At 45.1% G+C, this 23,293-nt stretch overlaps 1 protein-coding gene across 3 annotated transcripts in view; it reads left to right on the top strand.

Moving 5' to 3' along the window:
- The window catches only part of PDE2A (phosphodiesterase 2A), a 2,546,881-nt gene that overhangs the window by 2,389,249 nt on the left and 134,339 nt on the right, over positions 1 to 23,293 (top strand). For all 3 annotated transcript variants that reach the window (XM_069640246.1, XM_069640248.1, XM_069640247.1), the window contains one exon: positions 13,975 to 14,086. In XM_069640246.1, coding sequence (XP_069496347.1) covers positions 13,975 to 14,086 — 112 coding nt within the window. The remainder of the gene's footprint in view (positions 1 to 13,974; positions 14,087 to 23,293) is intronic.

The raw sequence follows: 23,293 nt of genomic DNA, 5'->3' as shown, positions 1-23,293 counted from the left end.
CTAGCGAGCGGAATATTGCAGAAGGGTGCAAGCGTGCCAACCAATCATAGAGGGCCACATAGCGAAGAGCTATATAGTTTGAGACCCACTGAAATGTGTATTGTGTGTCTCTGAAGATGACTTGCACTAGGGGTGGGCATATCTGTCCACCTGACCTTAGAGTCCCAAACACAATCTTATCCCCAATAGAATGTTATCCTAGATGTTCCCCGTAGACCAACCACAATCCAACTTATGTTTTATTATTTTGCCACGTAGTATGACGTCAATGATGACAGGTTTTTACTATATAACTGTGTTTTTTCATGTAAATCGTTGAGAGACTTGAGCGAACGTCCGTTGATGTCCGTTGTACTCCCTGTCTTAGATAATTGTAAATAAAACAACTAAAGATTTGCCAACTTCCTGAGTTGGTCTTATTATTGGTATAAGAGTAAAACCTGCATCCCCATCGATCCCATATAGCGCTACCTCGCTTAAAGGGCGTATGGGTTCACTAACAATCCTCCTCAACCGCAGCATCTGGCCAAAAGGGAGATTCCTAATTAGTTTTGGTTGGTGAAAACTTATCCTGTGTGGCAAGTTGTTACGATCGGTTTCCTTACGAAAATGTTGGTTGTGTATCTACCCTCCTTTGGTGTCATTTCAACATCCAAAAAGTGTATGTACTCTTCAGAGACTTCACTCATGAATTGAATGCAGGAATCAATTGTGTTGAGGTATGTTAAGAATCCCTCTAAGCTCTCCCGGGTGCCCTTCAACACTCCAAAAATATGGTCTATGTAGCGTACCCACAAGGATAGATAGTTGCACCACACTGCATGGTCCAGTATATGATCTCTCTCGAATCTATGCATGAAGCAATTGGTGTATGTGGGGGCCATAGTTGCCTCAGTTGAAGTATCTTATACTTGTAGGTATAAGCGGTCTTTGAACTGGAAATACGAGTTTTCAGAAATAAATTGCAGTAGAATGATAATAAACACTTTAGATGCCTTCATATCCCCTTCATTGAGCAGGAACCATTCAATGGCTTCCATGACTAAATCATACAGGATTGATGTGTAAAAGCTTTTCACATTGATCGTAAAAAGTGAGTGGTGTCCCGGGTGTATGTGCTGGTCCTTTGAACTATAGGTTAAAGGAAGAAATCAATGTATTTCCCAAAGGTTGGAGTATGTTGTCCATTAAAGATCGATAACTGTGAATCTTTAATCCTTCACTTATCAACAAACCCCAGAACAAACCTGAAATTCATACTGGTCTATAGACCACCAACTTACGATGCGACCTTGGTAGACACCTTCATGGAAACAATCCCCAAACTAGCCATTGAGCAAAATAACCTGATTATCCTCGGTGACTTCAACATCAGGTCCGATGAAGAAACCACAACCACACAAAAATCTCTAGCCAACCAATTATCAACAATGAAATTACTTCCTAGTCAAAGGAGTAACCCACACAGCAGGACATACACTAGACGCAGTCTTCGCCAACAAAAACTCACAAGCGACCACCTCATCATTCCCTTCATTATCACACTGGCCACAACATTAATCAAGCAACAGGACAAGCCACCGATCATCATGAAATGAAACTGGAGAATTATCAAAAATAGTTAACTTAAGTGATCTACTGGAAATCAGCAAACCGCAAGCAACAGCTATGGACGAAGCTGACCTGGACAAAAAAACAGAACTACTTCACAATTGTTAAACAAAAGGAGGGGTCCCAGTCACGCTGCACCAAGAAAGTTGCAAATTAGGAATTGAAGTCTTGAGTTTATTGTCGAATAGAGAGACAGCCTGACACGTGTTTCGAGCTTTAACTAGCTCTTCATCTGAGGCTTAGCTTGAAATACCCAGTTTCCAATTAGTCATGAAATTTGTTGATACTTAGCCCCTTGAGATGATATCGCAATTGCGTTTTAATTGAGTTGAACTTGTATTCGGTTACCTGCCTGCCTTCACTAATCGGAAACTGTGTATTTCAAGCTAAGCCTCAGATGAAGAGCTAGTTAAAGCTCGAAACACGTGTCAGGCTTTTTCTTTTCATGGCTCTGAACTAGAACTAGAATGGAGGATCAAATGCGACTGCAGAAAGAAATTCAAACTGGAACTAAATATCGACTCACACAAAAAGGAACTACAATTAGCAAAAAGAGAATACTACGACAACAGAATCTTCAAAGCACCAAATATCCCAAAATAACTCTTTAAAATCATAAGCAAAATAAAAAACCCACCTGGCTGCAACAATACTCCAATACCATAGATGAACTGCAATGATCTTGCAGACCATTTCAAAAACAAAATCATGACCATCCAACAGACCATATAAAGTAGACCATATGACAATATGCAACCCACCCATCCCTACAAGGAACACCCAAACAAACTTCGAAGCTTCCCCCAAATATCAGTGGAGACATTTGTCAAACTTGTAAACAAAACAACAAAACAGGTTCCCCCACAGATCCCTGCCCCAGACATATACAAATCAATCCTCTCACAAGGACCACCCATGGAATACTACAGAAACATCTTCAACCAATCAATCTCAACAGGGAAAGTGCTACAATCCTTCAAATCAGCATACATCGAGCCGGTCCTCAAGGACACAGCAGGAAACGTGGAGGACATTTCCAACTAAAGACCCATCTCCAAAATCCCTTACTCAGCTAAATTGCTGGAAACATACATATATAAAACTACCCATGAATTCATAGAAGACCACCGCCTACTGGACCTGGCACAAGTAGGCTTTAGGCCAATGAGAGGAATGGAAAATGCACTTCTCTCACTTTGGGGTGATCTAAAGACAAACACAGACTCAGACAATAGTACCGCTATGATACTTCTGGACCTCTACGCGGCATTCGACACAGTTATCCACGACATACTCATCATGAGACTGGAAGAAATTGGAATCAACGATCGCGCCTTACTATGGATCAAATCCTTCCTAACAAACAGAGCAGAAACCATATTGATCAAACCTTTCAAGTCCAGCCCAAGAGAGTCCTTGTGCTGAGTACCACAAGTATCATCCTTCTCCCCACTATTATTCAACATCTACCTGTCTCACCTAATCAGGATCATTAAAAGATATGGCCTCACCTGTTACAGCTACGCTGACAACCCACAAATAGTTGCTGCCTTTGTGAAATCTACAATCGGATGAACTCGAACTGCCTCAAACTCAACCCGGGCAAAACAGAAATGATGATCTTCACAAAAACCGGAGGAGATAACCACTACATCCTATGGCCAACAGGACCTGGCCCAACCCCAACCCCATCGTCGATTGTAAAAAACATGGGAGTCCTGACAGACAAAAAACTTACCCTAGAGCCACAAGTAAACGCTCTAATCAAGAAATGCTTCTTTCTCCTGTGAGCGGTAAAAAGGATCCTACCTTTCCTGTAATTCGCTAACAAAACACTCACCATCATCGCTCTCATCATGTCCAGAGTAGCCTACGCCAATAGTATATCTGGGCATGCCAGAGTAACTCCTAAAAAAACTCCAACGCATACAAAATGCAGCAGCTAGACGGCGCCTCAAATTACCTCGGAGAGAACACATCACACCAGCCCTGAAAACGTTGCACTGGCTACCAATAAAACAGCTAATCAAGTTCAAATCAATGTGCATGACGCACAGAGGAATCCACGGCCAAGGAACAGAGTTCCTAAGAGGAAAATTAAACTTACACTGCCCAACAAGGCCACTTAGATCCTGCAACAACGACCGTTTGGAACCAAAACCTTACAACAAAAGAACATTCAGAGGATCTTTCTTTTCCCACCATGCCCCAAAAACCTGGAACGATCTACCAAAGAAAATACATAACACAAGGGATGACATCCTATTCAGAAAACTCCTCAAATCTTGGCTCTTCACCCCGTAACTAGAAAGAATGACTAGAAGACACATACACAGCTGAAACAATACTGAGAGAGGATACCGATCCTCCCGTCCCCCTAAGCTACCACCATCAACTGAAGTAAGGGAAGAACACTGTATGGCATATCATCCTAGCAACTGAAAGATAGAAAGCTAGAATCATACACAAGAACGATCAGGGACAGATCGGGATGGAAGGGGAAGGACGATATGTCAATAATATCCTGTCCGCAAAGTAAACACAGGCAATTGAAAGATAGAACACTAGAATCATACCAAAGTACGAGCCTGGAGGGATCAGAATGGAAGGGGAATGAGGTTATGTCAATAATATCTTGCCCTGCAAAGTAAACACAGGCAGCAATGGATCACCGACAAGAAATAGACAGGAAGGGACCCGGGGATTGTAAATAACCCACTAACCCATAGCTCAAACATCTGTATACTTATCGCACCCAAAAATCCACACAACCACCCTCTCGCACAGCAAACCGCATGCACTTCACCACATCGCAACAACAAACAATCAACACATAAGTCACACCTACAGCACACAAGGTCTCACATCAATCTGATATTCACACCCAAGCTCGGCGCATGGTGAAAACCGAACTGAAGCTGCCAACAGGACATCACCCTCTCCCTTTCCTACTCCCTCTTCACCCAACTAACACACCCCCCCCCCACCTTCTTGTTTGCAGATCCGCCTGAGCACCTGGGGACCAATTCCGTTGTTGACGGGTCACGGTACAAATACCTTTAACATTAACTTTAACATGCTTGCCACAATTGGTCTTCCAGATGGGTTTGTGGGGTGTTTGTGGATTTAGGGAAGTGTGTAAAAGTTCGATATTCTCGGGTGAAAAGTTTGTCTTTGTGTGGTGATTAATCCATCCTAGATGTTCTGCTGTTGTCAGGATCTCTGCCAGATTGAACATAGTAGTCAAAGTGGGATCTGAATCTAGTCTTGCGTACACATTGTTATCGCTAAGATGTCTATCACATCCCTGATCATAATCTACTGTATTCATAATCACAAGGGTTAAAACCTCATCAATGAAATGCGACACAATATAAGTAAAGTTTGTAAGGTGTTTATTGTGAACAAACAAGATTAGGGGAGGCCCTCTAATGGCACGTGTTTCGGCAGTTGGTGCCTTCTTCAAATAATGTGCATATTCATTCATGACATTAATGTATGTGGTAGTCTGTCTCATGTTATATTGATGTACGTGTTAGGGGTTAATCCCACCAATCAAGTATCTGGTCCTTCATAATGCCTCACCTTCTCCAGACTATAATCACGAGAGCTACCCCTTGTCTGCATGGCCGATTGTCAGGTCTTTATGCCCATAAAGGTTCTTGAGCAGACCTAATTCATGAGGTCTAAGATTAGTATGCTTCTGATGTCTGTAGGAAATGTTCCCTAAGGCTTTAAGGACCTGTTTGTGGAAGATTTCTACTGAAGACACACTAATAGGGGGCATACATGGGCTTTTACCCCTAAATGTATACATATCTTCCTCTTGTTCTATTGTCTCCCTGTCATTTACATCTTCCATTTCATCGAAAAACACTTTAAAATTCAGCTTTCTGACAAATTCATGAAGTTCTACCTTAGAGTGTAGTGCTATATGTGGGTACACAATTAAGAACCCTTTGAATGGTGTTGGTTTCTGCAGCATTGAGAGATCTGCAGGATAAATTCACTGCTAAATCTTCTTTTGTTGTGGTGTTACCCTTCCTCCTCTCTTTGATTTCCTTTTCATCCTCCTCCCCCAGATAGGAGAGTGCACCTACCAACTACGGGAGTAAACAAGAGGGGGTTGGGCACTGTGTAGGGGGGAAAAGCACAGGTACACAAACAAACTGCAGACACACCATGAAAGAAGTCTTCGCGGGGAAATACAGGGGTAGGGATGCACTGTGTATGCAATCAGCCCAGGGGGCTTTTGTATATTATTACGAGAAAGGGAAAAATTCCAGGTAAACACATTTAGCAGGGATGCCCCGAGGTTCAGCCTCGCCCAGCAAACCTGCTCTGAGTACATGATCAGCGCACCACGGGTTAGGGAAGTGGGAGACGGAGCGCAAGCAGCATGTCACGGGCAGACCGAAATAGCCAAGACAACACTGGGTGATGTAATGACCGGGCAGCAAGCCAATCCTAAGGGCACTCAGGGGTAGAGGGTAAGTGGACATGAGCCAAAGAACCGTTCACATGGCTAGGAGTGCCTGTCGTCAGGTGGTTATGGGAGTGGGAAGCTTAATGGAGTGGCGTTCCTGGGAGGAACAATCAAACCATACATTTCTATGTCCATGGGAGGTGGCCAGAAGCAGGGTGTCTCGGCTTCCTTTTGCAATGCTGCTGACCAATGGCAGAATAATAAAGTTCCGGCGGTCAGCACAAATGTTATTTTACTAATTGCAAACTGTCCCGGGAGGGGTAAGAAGGGATGTGGTGCCACATTAGGAGGCAATGAGTTGGGATAATGTCGATCGCTTTGCTCCAATCACGTTCTACTAACATACATTTAGCTCTTTGAATCCGACTTTATTTATCCAATGAGCTTCTTGGGAAACATGGAAAAAAGGAACATACTGAGCTACAAATGTTTCTAATGTTTTGACCATTGCATTCATAGAATAAAACTAATGCACACTACATGCCCAGTTGTCAGCTCTCATCAATCACTTCCAGTTCACTGTTCTGTTTGATTTGTGGTTGCCCAACTGTAATAAACAGTGTTGTTCCTTGCCCCTTGGCCCTCCTTTTTGATCACAAAGTTTATATGGTGGGATCAGAGGACCCCTGATGCAATTGTATCGGCCTTTGATCTGGGCCCTCATCTGGCAGTTTGGGCTTCCTTGATATAGGTTCTGAATAGACCTGCTGAACTGGAAGGCAATGCCCAACGCCCTTCATTTTCCTTAAGAACTCCCAGTCCACCAATCTAATATCTGTTCTGCATCCAAACGTTTAATTGCGAGCAACTGGAATACATTTCGATTGATCTTCCCTTTCAACGGGCAGATGACTGTACCTAATCATACAGCAAGAATGTGCATGAAGGTGATACAAAATATGCAGTATGATCCCCTATGAAAGGAGATTGTGTTGAAGGCCAGCCAGGAAAGGAGCTGAGAGGTCTTTACGGAGGGACTTCTCATTGTGATGTCACAAGGTTCCATCCTAGTGAGACCTCCCACTGTGATGTCATGGTGTTCTGTGGAACCTCACGCAGGTCTATGTTCGGGGTATCGCTTAAGGGACTCTGCTGAAGCAGCGAGACCTTACACTTCTGCCAATGTGGTCTGGCGTTTTCTATCTTCCACTAAAGTCCTACCACTGACCCAGATTTCTTCATAGAAGCAGACCCTACAGGTTACAGGCAAGTCTGTTCTCATAGCATTTTATTGTACAATTTCCAGATGTATTTTGTTATTAAAGGTGAGAGGGCCACGTGAAATTCATTGGCTATGATATCTTGCACAGATGATTAGCAGTTTGGTGGCACCTGAATTGTTGCTGTTATTTCCCATTCTGATTTTAGCTCTTTGACCTATTTATTCTATAAGGATGGAATTCCTGAATAAAAATCTAAATGAGTTCCATTTTGGCCCCCATTGTCCCTAAGGCTGCTTGTGTTTACGTGCCCTGAAAAGCTGTTCTTTTTTCTGTGACTCTTTCTTGTATTAGCCTGGTCTGTGGCTCAGTGGACGAATGCAACCATTCTTGGGTCGTGTCTTTGACTTCATGGTCACAGGTTCTAATCCAAGCAGGTCATCTCTGCCCCTCATCCTTCCGAGGTCAATTAAATTGGGTAACAATGCACATCTGTCATCTGTCAATAGCGCCACGATGCCCCTATGGGTTGATACAAATACCCCTTTTAGGTTATGTTATGTTTTAGCCATTCATGTGAACCTACTGCTTTATATTCCTTTTATGGACTCTTTGCTTATATGTTAATTTATGCATGGTCCCCGGCACTCAAAAGATTCTCCATTAATTTTTCTCAATATTCTTTGTAACAAGTAAACATGAATTCCTTCCGAGCCCCCAAAGCGTTTACTATGTCTTCTTGGGTCTTGTTTATTTGTTCTGACTCCCCGAAAGTTAGCCTCAAAAGTACATTATTCTCAGGTTCTTCTGTGATAGGTTACCCAATCTGTTATGGTATGTTATGTTAGGATTTTTCGTACCAAGGTACAAGCGCAAACGACACCTAAAGGCAACCTGGCGCTATGACTGAGTAAGCATTTATTAGCGAAAGAAGAAGGCTAGAAGACAACACAAATGGCCGAAATTCTAAGCAAGGCTGATCCATATGCTAATGGCAAGTTTTCCAAAAGATTTTGTTGCACAGGTCTTTTTGTGACCTGGCTTGCTTCGGACAAATTTACCACCAGGCTAGGGAGGAACCACTATAAACCACACCTCCCCAGCCCAGCGGTGGAGAGAACACATGAATTAGGCCCCGAGCACCAGCAAGAAGCTATCAACAGGAGATGGACTACATGTCTGAGTTCCGCATCACTGCCTCGGAGAACTGGCCCTTTTCTGATACCACTCAAATGATCACCCAACACCAGTGAGGCTTTAAAGCACATTATGGGAATTTCTATTCTCAACGGGGAAGGACAGACATTGCACACCAATAGTTCACGACAAAGAGCATGGCAGGCACCTGGGTGTTCCTAGTAGCACCCAATGCATTCTTCATTAGTAGTTGCAAAACATTTACAATCATGCAAGCCCCACCTTCCCAGGGTTAGCACCCCACCCCTTTCGCACACGTCTCGGGAGGATAGCTGAGGGCAACGTGCTCGCCTTGGAAGCAAGGCGACACAGAGCAACACAGGTTCGATCCCCGGGTCCGCGCTTAGAAACCTCTGGGTATTAAGCGCGCTATAAATAACCTATCATATCATCTCACCACCTTCAACCAGGCAGGTTCCCCAATTGACTACGCAGGGCTGACTACCAGTAACCCCTCCCATAACCCAGAGGGAAGCCCTCGGAGCAAGAGCAAGGAGGCAACGTGATGGCAGACAGCCAATCTAAACTCAGCTCCAAACATTTAACCCATGTCAACTCCTCTGGAAGCTGTAGACTGCTGTAGTACACCTGGTGACATTAATATCCGTGCCCCCCCTCCGCCCCCATGACCCAAGCATTGCACCGTCATCCCATGTCTTTCACACACATGTCCCTCACCTGAAGATAATCTCACCAGTCTCTCTGTGCCTCAGCCTCATCACGCTTCCATGGATCATCTGCTCCAGGGAGGATGGATGACAAGATTTGGGGGTGCAGACACAGTGTATAGAAACTGCTCCCGGTATTACGCGCGTCATAAGAGAACAATTATGACCCAGCACATGCTCGCATCTCTCAGCAGGCCTCAACCCTCACGTCCGCTACAGCTGGCACTCATGGGGCCATGTCTCAGTCCTGAGTTTTCTTTTTCTGCTCCGCTTGTCCCCACTTTGTAGGCACCCCCAACCTCCTCCTCGCTGCACTCTCCAGATCCTTCCCCAGGCCATGGCACCACCAACATGGACCAGAAACCTAGCGCACCCAGGCATGTCATCAGCCTTATGCCAGATCTTCACGCGGCCTTCGCACCTGCTCACTGCAGCCCTTGACTCAGAGCCACATCCGTTTTTACTTTCCTCAGGGGCTGCCTTGCACACAACACAGATCAGGGCTGCACTCTTGCCCCAGTGTGCCCGGTCAACACTGTGGCCGAAAGGATTTACCCCATCAATTCGACTAAGCATCAGGGGCCAAAACACCGTCCTGGATGCACTACCACTGTTTACTGCCTCCATTATCTATTTATTTTTATTATTATTTATATGTTGTCCTCTGCTCTGCACTTTCTACTCTCCCCCTTGCATGCACTTTTCCCCTTTCCCTTTCCCATGCACTTGGGCGTTCTCAAAGTCACTTGTCGCGCTCTGAAACACTTGTGTACGAGAGCAATACAAAGAAAATATCATATCATATCATCCTGCCCAGTCTCCTTGCAGCACATTCCTGTCAGTCCTGCTAGTCTCAGTGTTAGCCTACCGAGCTGACGGCCCTGAGCAGACCTTCACTGCACTCTCTCTGTCGGAAACAGAGTGAGCCATGGGTCTGTGGAGGCAGCAGCCCACCATGGGGAAACTGTACATTCCTGGGCACACACCATTCTTCCCCTCACCAGGGGAGGAGAGTCCATTGACAGCTGCTGAATGTTCCAAATGCCCCCTCTCAGTGCCAGCTTCCAAGTCCAAACTAGTGGTAAAACCTACAGTAAAGCAATGACACCTTTAAGCCATGACAACATTAGTTTAAACAAGTAAACAAAGTGTGTGTGTGTGTGTGTGCGCGTGCGTGCGTGCGTGCGTGCGTGTGTGTGTGTGTGTGTGTGTGTGTGAGTGTGAGAGAGAGAGTGTGTGTGTGTATGTGTGTGAGTGTGTGTGTTAGAGAGAGAGAGAGAGAGGGAGAGAGAGAGAGAGAGAGAGAGAGCAGGACAGAGAGAGGAAGACTGAGACTGCAGAGATAGGGAGGGCGAGAGAGAGAGACCAAGAGATAGAGAGCGGGCGATAGAGATAGAGAGAGACCAAGAGAGAGAGGCCAAGGGAGAGAGGGAGTACAAGAGAGAGACTAAGAGATAGAGAGAGAGAGGGGGAGAGACCAAGAGAGAGAGACCAAGAGAGAGAGGGAGTCCAAGAGAGAGACAGAGAGAGAGAGAGAGAGAGAGAGAGAGAGACCGAGAGAGGGAAAGTGACCAGGAGAAAGAGACTGAGAGAGGGAGAGTGACCGAGAGACCGAGAGAAAGACTGAGAGAGACCGAGAGAGAGAGAGACCAACCTAGGCGATATGTTCCTAGAAACCTGTTGAAGGCAGACCCAATTGGGCCAGATGTTACACATAGTCCACTAACACACATAGTTCTATCAGCTCACATATATTTAATTCAAGCATACATTTAAGAAGAGGGAGGACAAAACAAACGGCCAGTGGTTTTCAAACTTTTTTGACCTGGGCCCCCCCTGAGCAAAATTTGGGCAGGGCGGGCCCGCCGAAAAATGCAAAATGGACAGTATGTACAATCGGCTATGAACTATAGTCCCTGGGCTCCCCCACCTGCTCCCATCACAGTCGCTGGGCTCCCTCATCCCACTCCTACCCAGTCCCTGGGCTCTCTCCACCCCATCACAGACCCTGGGCTCCCCCCACCCTGTTCCCAACACAGTCCGAGGGTCAGTGGGAGCTGGTGAATTTTTTAAGTGGAGGGGAATAAATATTTCTCACAAAAATGCCATAGCGACCGGGCGCAGCGAGGGGGCCCGAACCAATCAAGGGGGTTTCGGGGGGTTTTACACCGTTTTATTTTTTTTTAAATAATGGGTTAAAATGTTACATTTTTTAGCATACGTTTAAAATAAAATTGGTAAAAAGCCAAACAGTTTACAATTGGCGCGGGGGGGTTGGTGGGGGGAAGCATGGTATTTTTGACTGGACATCTATGATAGATAAAGAAAATCAGCTCAATGGACCAAAGCAAACACACACACCTTCCCACAGCAATTACTATCATTCATACGAGCACCCATCAAAATACACTCACTCATAACACAAGCATACATGCATTCATACTCTATTTAAATAAAAAAATAAATGAACATAAACGTACCTTCTGCAGGGAACTGCGCGTGGGTGTTGAAATGCACCACTCCAGGCTGCTCTGTCTGTATGTGCGAGGAGGTGCAGGAGCTCCCCCTCACACATACAGACATGCAGTGCCCCAGCCAGCATTTCCAATGAGCTATGTAAGACTGGCAAAGCAAAACGCCCCCAGCCTTGCATAGCTCAGTGAGCATGTGCGGCTGGGGTACTGTGCTGTCAAAGGGAAACAGTGTTTACCTTTGACAGTTCAGCCAGCCCAGGAGCGCTCCCTCAGCTGGAAAAAGCAGCTGAGGGAGTACTCAGTGTTTCACTGGGCTGGCTCCTCGGCTCCTTCATAATGGTTGAGTGGGCCACTCTGTTGACGAGCCCATTATGGATGAGACGCCAGGGTATTATTAGGGCAACGCCCGTACCAAAAACGCGAAATGCTAGTGTAGGCCAGTCAAAATGGGTCACTCTTTTTGGCCAATGTGGGACAGTTTGATGAGTTACTTCACTGTGCAGCTAGTAGTTTTCACCATTGTTGCTGAATAAATATTCTTTAATATCACAATGTGTACCCCCTTGGGTACTATTCAAACATTCTGTGCCTTTTCCAACTATGGGACACATTTTCATTGGTGCCTGAGCTGTTTTATGGTCCAGTCTGACCATGTGAGCCGCCCCTGCCCATATCCTGCAAACAGAAAAAAAACATGCTGGGCTCTGGCGCCCCCCCTGGGAGGCGTTCGCGCCCCCCTGCACCCCACAGTTTGAAGACCTCTGTTCTAGGCCGTGTGTCATCCAGATCGTGCAAGTACGATAAAGCAAAGTGCAGTGGGAGTAAGAGGGGGGAAGGGCGAGGGAAAGGGGAAGTGCGATCAGGGTAGCATTTCTATAAGTAATTGCAGCCGGGGCAGCGCGGCTCTGGATGATTGCAAGGAGGCATGGGACTGTAGAGTTATAGTTACAGCCTCTAGGTGTACGGTTGGCCGCAAGGCAGTGCAAGGGTGACTGACTGGTCGTGGAGGAGCCTGGTACCCAGTGAGACTCTGAGGTTAGCCAGGCTACCAGTCAGTGCAGCTGGTGCCATTAACTGTTTATGTGGAAGCAGGGTGGAGAGCTCCCATGTGTGTGTTGAAACTTACATTTTTACTAGGAGTATATTTACTCCCTATTTCTTCTTCTTGGGAGTATTTGCCTATTTTTAGGGAGCAGCAGGGCTAGGCGAGGCAGAGTTGTTTGAGATTTGCTATCCTGATGAAGCTACCATGGGGAAGTAAGGTGTTACATTGTAATGTGAATGGGGCTTGGATGGAGAAATCCGGACCACAATGACTTTCATGAGCTTCTATCTATGAGTGTGTAAGGGCACATGAATGGGATAACTATCTTTTGGAGATATTTGTAAAGGAAGGGTGATTAGGTTTATTTGCAGGCTTTGTGACGTTTGAAGGCCACCTCGATCGCCACAGGCTTTAATAGGGTCTCCTGCTCGCACCAGTAGCTTCACCCCCGGGTTCCTATTGATGCGCAAACTGGTAACCCACGGAGAGTGAGGGGCCCTCACAAAGTAACATGGCATTGGCACCTTGGTGACCCCTCCACGCTGTAGACTACCCCTGGTCCTTCACAGGGACTTAAGAATAAGGAACTGTGTGCGTTTGATAAGCTTGAACATTGTTGTTGGTGCTTTTTCCATAGCTGGGCAGATGGGTAAAAAGATTACCCTTTTAGAAATGACACATATACTCAGTATCCAATAACACATAGATAATATAGAAAGGAATACAACTCAATAATGGTTACATTATTGTTACAATTGCACTCAAGTAAAATCACAATTTAGAAGAAATTCATTCAATTTTTAGAAAATGCTTAGATGATCAATAGTTCAAGAATTTTAATTAGCACCTGGGGTGGGGGGGGGGGGTGCAGCCAATCAGGTTGCTCGGATTTGGGGATGAATCCTGCTTCGCTCTGGCTTTTAACTCAGGCTGCAGGGCCGTTGGCCCCCAATATAGCCCATGGAACAGGTTACTAACGCCATAGAGTAGAAAGAGCAGGTGCAACCTGTTTCCCCATTTACGGTTTGTATTTCGAGTAGCGCAGGAGATTTCGAAATCATATGTTTTAGATTCTCCAACTCAGCCTTGTTCTTACAGAATCGATGATAAGATCATTATTTTGGTAGAAAATCAGGATTTGAAATTGACACATTCAAAGGTTTCTGGATTTGTTGCTATAAGCTTCATGGATCGGCTATCAGAAAGAGAGCATGTGCCCAGTTATCAGTGAAACAAGATCGCGCAGTACGATATCAAAATGGCTGATGTGATGAACATGAAAAGAGCGTAGACATCACCGCTCTCTCTCTCTCTTGCTCCGCTTCTCTCTCAGGTACACCGAAGAGGATGAGCATAAGATCCAGCACTGCTTCTGCTACACGTCCACGGTCCTCACCAGCACACTCGCCTTTCAGAAAGAGCAAAAACTCAAGTGTGAATGCCAGGTCAGTGCACAGTTCCATAAGCATTATATTGTGTTGGGTTGGTTTGTTAGTTTGTGTTATGATGGCATGTTATATAGCATTGCTTTTCTAACGGTGGCAAACCGCACTCCTTCTCGGGTTCCTCAATTATTTACTGTGAATTTATTATTCAAAAACAAATATGAAAAATCTGATAAAAAATAAAAGAATCTTGCACCGGTCAGAAAAATTGCAATAGTACTTACATGGTACTTTAAAAAAACAAGTATATGCAGTGGCATTACAGGAGATTTGCCATGTGCATGTGCAACCAGGACAAGTGCAAAAATGCACAAGTTGCGCCAATTCAAATTTTCGATAACAATGCCCATCTGCCATGTGCATGTGCAACCAGGACAAGTGCAAAAATGCACAAGTTGCGCCAATTCAAATTTTCGATAACAATGCCCATGGTGTCTGTGTAGTGTGCGAACTACTCAGTGGTCATGGCCGGACCCTGCTGTAATTCCCCAAGAAACAAGCACATTCCTGCAGAAAGTGCTGTGCTCATGCCATGCTATGCCATTCTATGCTATGCCATGGAATCCTATGCACGCACACTGTGAATGAAATCATTCCTCCTTGATACCTTTTATTGGGCTAACTGAAACTACCATGTAGAGATGGAACAAAGCAGTAGGTTTCTAAGTCCCACAGACTTCTTCGTCAGATCGTGCAAAAAATGTTCAATCTTGATAATCGTGTTTGTTACTGTTAACGCCAATGTGTCCCATACATTGCTTGTGGGCCATTTGTAGCCTTGTCACTGAAATAAGAAAACTGACTTATGCGGATACTGAGATGGCAGGGATTTTGCTGAACAAATAGGCGATGGCCAGGAATATGTTAATCTGCAGACACAATGAATTCCAGTGTCTGGAGGCTTAAACCGAGATGGTTCAACCTCCTTTGTGAATTCTGCAGAAAATTGAACGCATTGGGACAAAATTCTTGTTTTTTTGTAAAAGACAAATAGGTGAGAGATCATTGAATTGAGAAGAAGCACAAGGAGGCCCAGACTGAGAGTGTGCTCTCTAACTGTACCCAGCGTAACATAAGCTGTTGTAACATATCTTAAAGGTTAAGAGAGAGAGCAACTTATGAAATACAGGTTTCGGAAGAAATAGGCAGATTCTGTCAAAAGTCTTCCCCTGTGACTTATTACTGGTCTTGAAAAGGCTAAACGTATAGAAAAGTGTCTTCTTTTGAATTTGATAGGCATATTTTATGGAGTGTGAGCTTTATCCAAGTTTAATCCAACAATTAGACAGGCTTCTATGACGTGTCTTTGTAGATGTGTAATTGCAACATTGTTCCATTGCAGAGTGTCCAATGCAGAGTCCCCATGATGGCATAAGGTTGCGTAGTAGCATGATTATAGCGCATAATTACAGCACCTACTTTCAGTGTTAGCTTGTGAGGAGGCATTCGTCCTGCAGTGTTTCGCTCTTTAGAGACTGAAACTTTGAACCGGTAATTAACTGTTCATTGACACTGGAACCGCCGTGCCCTGTGTGAAGGGAAGTGGGGTTGGAATGAAGTAACTTGAAATTATTCTTAGTGTTTGCGATAGTGGAAGGTGAAGGTGACCGCGTAGAACCGTGCTCATTCTGTTTGTTAAAATGATAGCTGTTGTTGAAGAGGAAGGAAACACAGAGGTGCAATTTGCCATTTCGACAGCATGGGGCAACCTAACACTGATAAATTGCATCAGCTGAGTACGGGAACCTACCTATACATTACATATATATAGACACTTGCAAATAGTGCAGTGTCTAAAGCTTCCGAAATATATGCCCCCATCGTGACTTCATTTATGCTGCATACTGATACACTCTGGGCTATTTGTAACTTTTATATCACTAATTTTTCCAGAAAATGAATAACTTGCATTTACATTTTTATCTGGAAAAAAAGAAGGCCGTAATACCTGCTTTGACTTGGGCTGTCTTTAGAAGTTGGGATATTTTGATGATTTAAATCTCTGTTGGCACTTTCTGTGTTTCATGCCCTGTATAAGGAATTTCATGTTTATATTGGAGTCCCGCTATATGGTATGGTGATACCACAACAATCCATCGTCCTAACATTTGGAGGAAGGTCTTTGGAACAAAAAACAAAAATGGCCGTCTCATGTTCGACAAGAACCGTCTTTTAACAAATTCAAAAGAAGTTCACAGGTGGAATGAGCTGGCCATACTGGGAGACAGTCTGGTTATTCACCCCTTCATTAGTCGGTGCTCCTCTGAGACATCGACATCCTATTTGTCAAGTCAATTAGGACTGCACATATTGTGCACTTTCATTATTAACCTATTAATGAATTAATTTAGTTTATTGTTGGCATTTATTGAGCATAGACCTAGCTTCAAGATGCTACTGAACACTTTACAATATTGGGCTAATAGGAATACATACAAAGGGGTACACATAATGGTGGGCTGTGCTATATTACAGTGTCCAGGAGCAGGTATTGGAGATGATGTGGGGTTGGCTGGCAGGATGGATAAGGAACATGTCTTTGGTGGGAAAAGAAGGTGCTCCTTGTAGAACTGCATAGGGGTGGATGAGGTGCTAATGTTGCCAGGTAGGAGGTTTGAGAGCCTGGGAATGTGGACGAGCATCTCTGTTCCAGGTTTTCTTCACTTTCTTTGCATTTTTGCAACTCTAATCTGGACAGGTCTTGGCTCTGGTGGAGTGTTGACCACCAGGGAAGGTGACTTTGTCAGCTAAGTAGTGTTACTCCTTTTTATAGGACTCTCAAAGTTGAGATCATGCAACTGATTTTGAAGGCAATGCAAGCTTGTAGGGGCAACCAACATAGTCCAATGTGTTTATGTGGTGCCATTTGTGGAGGCCTTTGATGAGCTGGGCCGCAGCATGGAGGACACTTCTCGTAAGTGCCAGGGTGGAGGTACTCAGGCATTTCTTGGACAAGATTATGCTTAACAGTATGGAGAGCTACTCACATCTTTGTAAGTGTTTGTGGTTGGTAGAGCTTGATGTAGTTTCGGGTGATCATCTCCTGGCGTTAATTTCAATAAATGATTATGCACCCACAATAATTCAGTCTTTGAGCCACAGTCTACAAAGAGAAGACTTCATCAGTTACCCTTTCCCAGTGAGCGTCCTTAATCCCCCATGCAAACATGCTGAGTATCACTATGTTAGCATTTTGCTACATATCCCTCAACCCACGGCTAATCATTTTTATGTTCATTGCAGGCATTGGACAGCTTACTCAAACATATACTGGGATAGGCAGATGGAGGAATACAAGCACAGAAATGATAGCAATAATATTTTTATTTATAAAACACACATTACCACTTGAATCATGGGATGTTACTCCTTTTTATAGACCTCTCAAAGATGATGTCCTTTCGAACTACAAGCCTATCACCAATTCCCTGTTTTTGCTAAAAAAATCTTGGATAATGCAGCCTATGTTCAAGTGTAGAATTTATTATCCAAATATAACATCTTGGGTCAGAGGCAATCTGGTTTCCGCAATGCCCATGGAACAGAGTCCGCAATGTTAGATACGAAGGGTAGCATTTTCCAGGTCTTTGAGAAAGGTGGAACAGCTCTTCTAATACTTCTGTATTTATCAGCAGCTTTCAACCTGGTAGACCATGCACAGTTGCCCACTAGGCTATCACACCTTTCTGCTTTTTCATAGGCCGTATCCAGCTGGGTCAAATCCTTCCTAGCTGGAGGTTCAGCTAGGGTGTTCAGCGGAAATGTCATGGATGAGGATTTCCTTGTGACATGTGGAGTCCCCCAGGGAGCTTGTTTGTCCCCCGTTATTCTTCCTCTTCACCAAGCCTCTATTTGAACTGCTTGACGAGAATGAGGTCTCTTGCATGAATTCAACTGATGAACCCAGTGCCTTATACCTCTTTCTGGGGACTACACTAAAGAGTTTGAAACCATTAACTCAGTCTACTCTCTCATCTAGATTTGGGTGATGGATAACAGCCTTGCCCTGAATGACTCGTAAATGGAGGTCATGATTATGGGCACGAGGCCCCAGCTTAATAAGCTCAGCCCCGAATTGTTGAAATTTCAAATTGCTGGTTGCTCCATCGCCATCCTCGCTGGATCAGGAACTAAAGATGAAGGCACATGTCAATAAATTGATCTCTTCCACTTCATATCATCTTAAAACCTTTAGCCCAACTCAGACAATTTCTTACACACAGTAATCGGACCACCATTGTCAGAGCCATCATAGACGCTAAACTGGACTATTGTTCCAGCTTGTTACAAGGCATTGGCAAAGGAGAGCTGGTTCGTCGGCATACTATTCAAAAATATGCAGTCTGTACCATGGAGGGTTTACAGAAGAAAGATCATGTCTCAGAAGCTAGGAAGGCCCTGCACTGGCTCCATGTGGCATCCAGAATTACTTTCCGCTTGCCAACCATCACACACAAGTCCCTCTATAGAACAAGCCTGGTATATTTGTCCAACAGACTTGCCTGGCAACCAGCATGCAGAGTGCTTAGATCCAACAACTCTCTTCTTTTGCATTCTCCCAGGGCTAAATTGAACTCAGGTTGGTCAAGGGTCTTTCCCCTATGTCGCACCTAAATGCTGGAAGGCTCTTCCATCTGACTTGAGTTCCTGACACTCTCTTTCCGTGTTCAAATGTAACCTAAAGACATTAGAGTAACTTCTCTTGCTCTCACCTGTTTTCCTGATCTTCTGCCCGCATCCAGTCTGTTGGTTTATGTTCTTAATAGTCTGTCTTGTCAGTGCTCCTATACCTACTGGTGTTGTTTCAGCGCTATATAAATAATAAATAAATAAATAGATAAGATAACCATGTTTGGACACAAGCAATACAAAGGGTGCATTCCTTAAAACAACCTCCATGCCCCTTTATCCCTACCTCTGTCTTAGTGAGGCCTGCAAATCTAAGGAGCAGGGGCCCTTCTGTTTTCATGTGAGGCCCCAGTAAGTTAGAGGTCCACTGCTTCCATCACCCTTTCAACTACAGTGCATGTAGAACACTCCATGGCTGCCTGACACATTTTCATAATATTTCACCTATAGAAAGATAAGGGCCCCTCTCACCTGAGTCTCTGATAACGTGGCCTAAGAGTGAGAAGTGTGCCATTCTCGCAATGGTCTTATAATCACATTGCTCAATTTAGCAGGTATTTGCTGTATTGATCTGTACTGTGGTGCTTTGCTCCATGATGCAGGGCTAGAACCTAACAGTTATTTGGCAACTTGCCCAGTCTGATGTGTGTGGGCATACCACCATCTCTGTCTATGTACCAATGCCTTGTGCAACACTGTGGAGCCTGGCACCAGCCCTTTGTGTGCACGAGTGAATTATCACATGATTTACACACTGGGACAAGCAAGGAAACAAAACATGACTTTAAAATCATGTTTCATAATACTCTCCACTACTTAGGCACCTCCACTGGCTCTCCACACGGACGGCGGTCTGAAGTGAGCATTCAGCGAGATGCACAGGACATGCCTGTCCGAGATGCTGGCCTCCCTCTAAACATGTACCTGCAATAGGTTGGAAGTGAGCGAGCTCCCTCTCCCTGGCTCTCTCCACACCTGTATATGATGTGATAGGAGAGGTTATTTATAACACGCTTAATACCCAGAGGTTTCTAAGCGCGGACCCGGGGATCGAATCTGTATTGCTCTGTGTCGTCTTGCTTCCAAGGCGAGCACGTTGCCACTGAGCTATCCTCCCGAGACTAAAACATGGTCTTATAATCACATTATAACATGTGTAAAACATGGAGAAGCCTTTCATTTCATGTTGACATAATCATGTTTTCTTCTCTCTTAGCACCGACTCATGCTCACTGCGCAGTTGATTAAAAAATACTTCTGTTTAGTGGCACACAAGTACAGAATGAACTTTGCACTGACTTTCCACTGCAAAAATACACTTTGCACAGTTCCACGAATCAGGGTTTGTGTCAGCAGTGCAAAGTCACTTTTCATTAGTGTCAAGTCACTTTAAACCGTGTAAGAAAATCCATGAATCGGCCCCATACTGGGCCTGATCACAACTTGGCCATTACCGCCGGCGGTATTACCGCTGGCGGTAATAGCCCTACCGCTGAACTCCCCGGCGCTAATAGCGCCGGATCACGAATTCGGCAGTAAAGTAATTCCCCATTGAGCCCATTCGAGAATGCCCCATTCCCCATTGGGCTCAATGGGGAATTTTCACACTCTTACCGCCGGCGGATTTCCCGCCGGCGGTAATAGCGCAAATTTTCGGCGGATTTCCCCCCATCTCAGAGCTGGGGCGAAATAAGTCCTGATTTGGCGGACCCTTAAATCCGGCGATAATAGCACTACCGCCGGATTTAAGGGTTACTGGCAAAGTTGTGATCAGGCCCACCATGTAAATGGGGCCAGAAGACATTCCACCCATTTAGTGAACAAGCATGTTACGGTCAACATGTACTGCTCCCCCGAGAGGAGCGAATCACTGGCCTGATAAAATCGACTTGCAAATCTGACTATGGCAGTGTCATCCCCCTCTTTTGGAGAGGCGCACGGTGTGTGAGTGATGTTGGCTGAAATTGTACACATACAAGACACCCCTTCAAGTACTGGTTGAGGTCCTGCCCCATGTGTGGCCAGTATGCAACCTCTCGCAAGATTTCTAATGGTGTATGAAACCCCCGATGACCGCCTGTGGCGGCATCATGGGCGTGACTTAGCATCAGGCTTCGGAATGAGGCGGGGACCACCCACTGGTCATGGCCAGCTATGGATCTCCTCACCAACAAACCGTCTTGGATTCGGAACATTTTTGGACATTCATCAACACTCTGAGGTCCTCTTTCCCAATCTTATCGGTATCCATCAGGGGAAAGTTCTCAGGGTCCTCAATGTGTTGATAAAACTTACCAATTATTGGATCCCCTTTCTGAGCCGTAATAAAATCAGCATCTGGGGTCTCCTTACTCCATTGTGCAGTTGAGAGTTCATTGTGAGCATTTGTCTGGGACCTAGTGATAGTAGTGAACTGGATTTCCCCCAACAGGGACTCGCTCTCAAGTAGATCCCCTTGGATGACTCTGGTTTTGGCCAGCTCATCAGCTAAGTCATTTCTAGTTTTGTCTGGCACCTCTACTTTAGAATGACCCTTGATCTTTTTCCAGTAGATGGTCATCCCATTCAAGGTGTCCAGATCATCAATATTTTGTATTAATTTTCCGTGTTTTAATGGTTTATTATTAGCACATAGCATGCCTCTGGTTTTCCTATTAACCAGGTGCTCCACGAACCCGATCCGTACATAATCTGAATCTGTGATTATGACCAGTTCGTGGAGTTGATGTTGGACAGCAGTGAGGATGGCTTGATGCACAGCCATCAGCTCTGCCACTTGACTACTTCGGGGACCGATTCTGTACCCAGCAGAGGGTTCTGGGGCTTCATTCACCCATACATTCCCCACACCGGCCACAAGTTCCTTTTCTCCATTGTTGTCAACATGGTAGGAGCACCCATCCACATAGACAGTGGGCATTCCCTCACACTGGTCTTCTTCATAGACTTTGTGTGGGGAATTAAGATATAACTCCATGTTGTCCTTGATTTTAAGACTTTCGTCCTCGAGACAGTTTTCTCTGGCACAAGCATGCAAGTCAGTCAGACCTTGCGCGAGGGGACTCTTCTTGTGTTGGCCATATCTGACCTCCACAGAAAAGCCTTGCATTGACAGAATCCAGGAAGTAATTCAGGAATTACTCAATTATCGGTCTGGATTCTGTCACTTTGAAGATATTGCAGAGGCTGGTGTGGAGTCTCCACTATAATGTGTTCCCCCTGGATGAACGGGCGGTAATTCTTCAATGCCCACACCGTTGCCAAGAGTGCCTTCTCACAATCGTTGAATTTTCCCCCCACAGAGGATAAAGTCTTACTCGCATAGGAGATTACTTTATTGACCTTGTCATGCTTTTGATATAATACTGCAGTCAAGCATGTATTTGAGAACCCTGTCTCCAAGAAGAACTCCTTGTTTTGGACAGGGTAAGCTAGGCAAGGCGCTTGTGAGAGGCTTCTTTTGAGTTCTCTTACTGCCTCGGCTTGTTCTGGACCCCACTCTCACTTGACCCGCCCCTTCAATGGATGAATCAGGGGTCTCGTGATCTCTGCGTAATCCTCAATTAACTTTCTGCGTAATTGGTCAGTCCAAGGAGGGTCCTTAGTTCCCACAGAGTTGTGGGGTCTTTTATTTTCTGGAGTTCTTCTACTTTCTTTTCCTGGGGACAGAGGCCTTCAGGAGTTATCTCAAGCCCCAAGAAATTGACACGGGTCCTACACCACTGTGCCTTTTGGAAAGAGAGTTTTGCTCCGGCAGCCCTCAACTGTGTCAACGGATCTCCGCTATTTGTTCCCCCACAGTTGAGCTTTTGATTAAAACATCATCTACATATACCAGGTTGCCCCTTCCCCCCAAGTCGGGCATGGCCTTATGCAGAAAGATGTTAATTTCATTGCTGGAGTTGATGTATCCGAAGGGAGTCCGGGTCCAAGTGTACTGCTGCCCCCCGAAGGTACAGGCCAGCTTGTATTGGTCCTCCCTACTGACAGGTACAGTCCAGTACCCATTGGTCAGGTCAATGGCAGTGTATACTTTTGACCCCTGGATCTGGACCAGCCCTTGGTCAATGTAGGGAAGAGGCCATCGGGAAGTATGGACACGTTTGTTGAGCTCCCTTAGGTCGGCACAGCTGGGTATAGAAGTCCCTGGTCAAAGTATTGACTTGGACTGATGGCTTCAGGTGGGGAAGGCAGTCCTGGTGGACTTGAAAGATCACCTCATCCCTCCTGAAGTCACAGGTCACATCTTCCTTACCATAAGGGCAGGAAGAGTACACCAGTAAATTACCCCCATGCCGGGTGAAGATCCTGTCTGGTGTTGTCATCGTCGCCATCACTGTTAAAACAGTCCTTGGGGATTGGTGCTAACAGTTTGTTACCTAAATCTATGGAAAAATGTCAGTCATAAACCGCCATTCCAATAATGGTGCCTGCGCCCAGAGGGATACTCTTTAGGTCGCTGTTATCCACCTCTATTGGAATGGTGTCGTATTCTGTGTTGACTAGTGGTGTTGGGTTTACCGCCAACCCTTGCTGTTGGAAATTAGCATTAAGATGAACATTGGCGTCAGGATTTTT

The sequence above is a fragment of the Ambystoma mexicanum genome, chromosome 7q (genome assembly GCF_040938575.1).
Source record: "Ambystoma mexicanum isolate Mex_15411 chromosome 7q, UKY_AmexF1_1, whole genome shotgun sequence".
Lineage (NCBI taxonomy): Eukaryota > Metazoa > Chordata > Amphibia > Caudata > Ambystomatidae > Ambystoma > Ambystoma mexicanum.
This window is presented reverse-complemented; position numbering and strand designations above follow the sequence as displayed.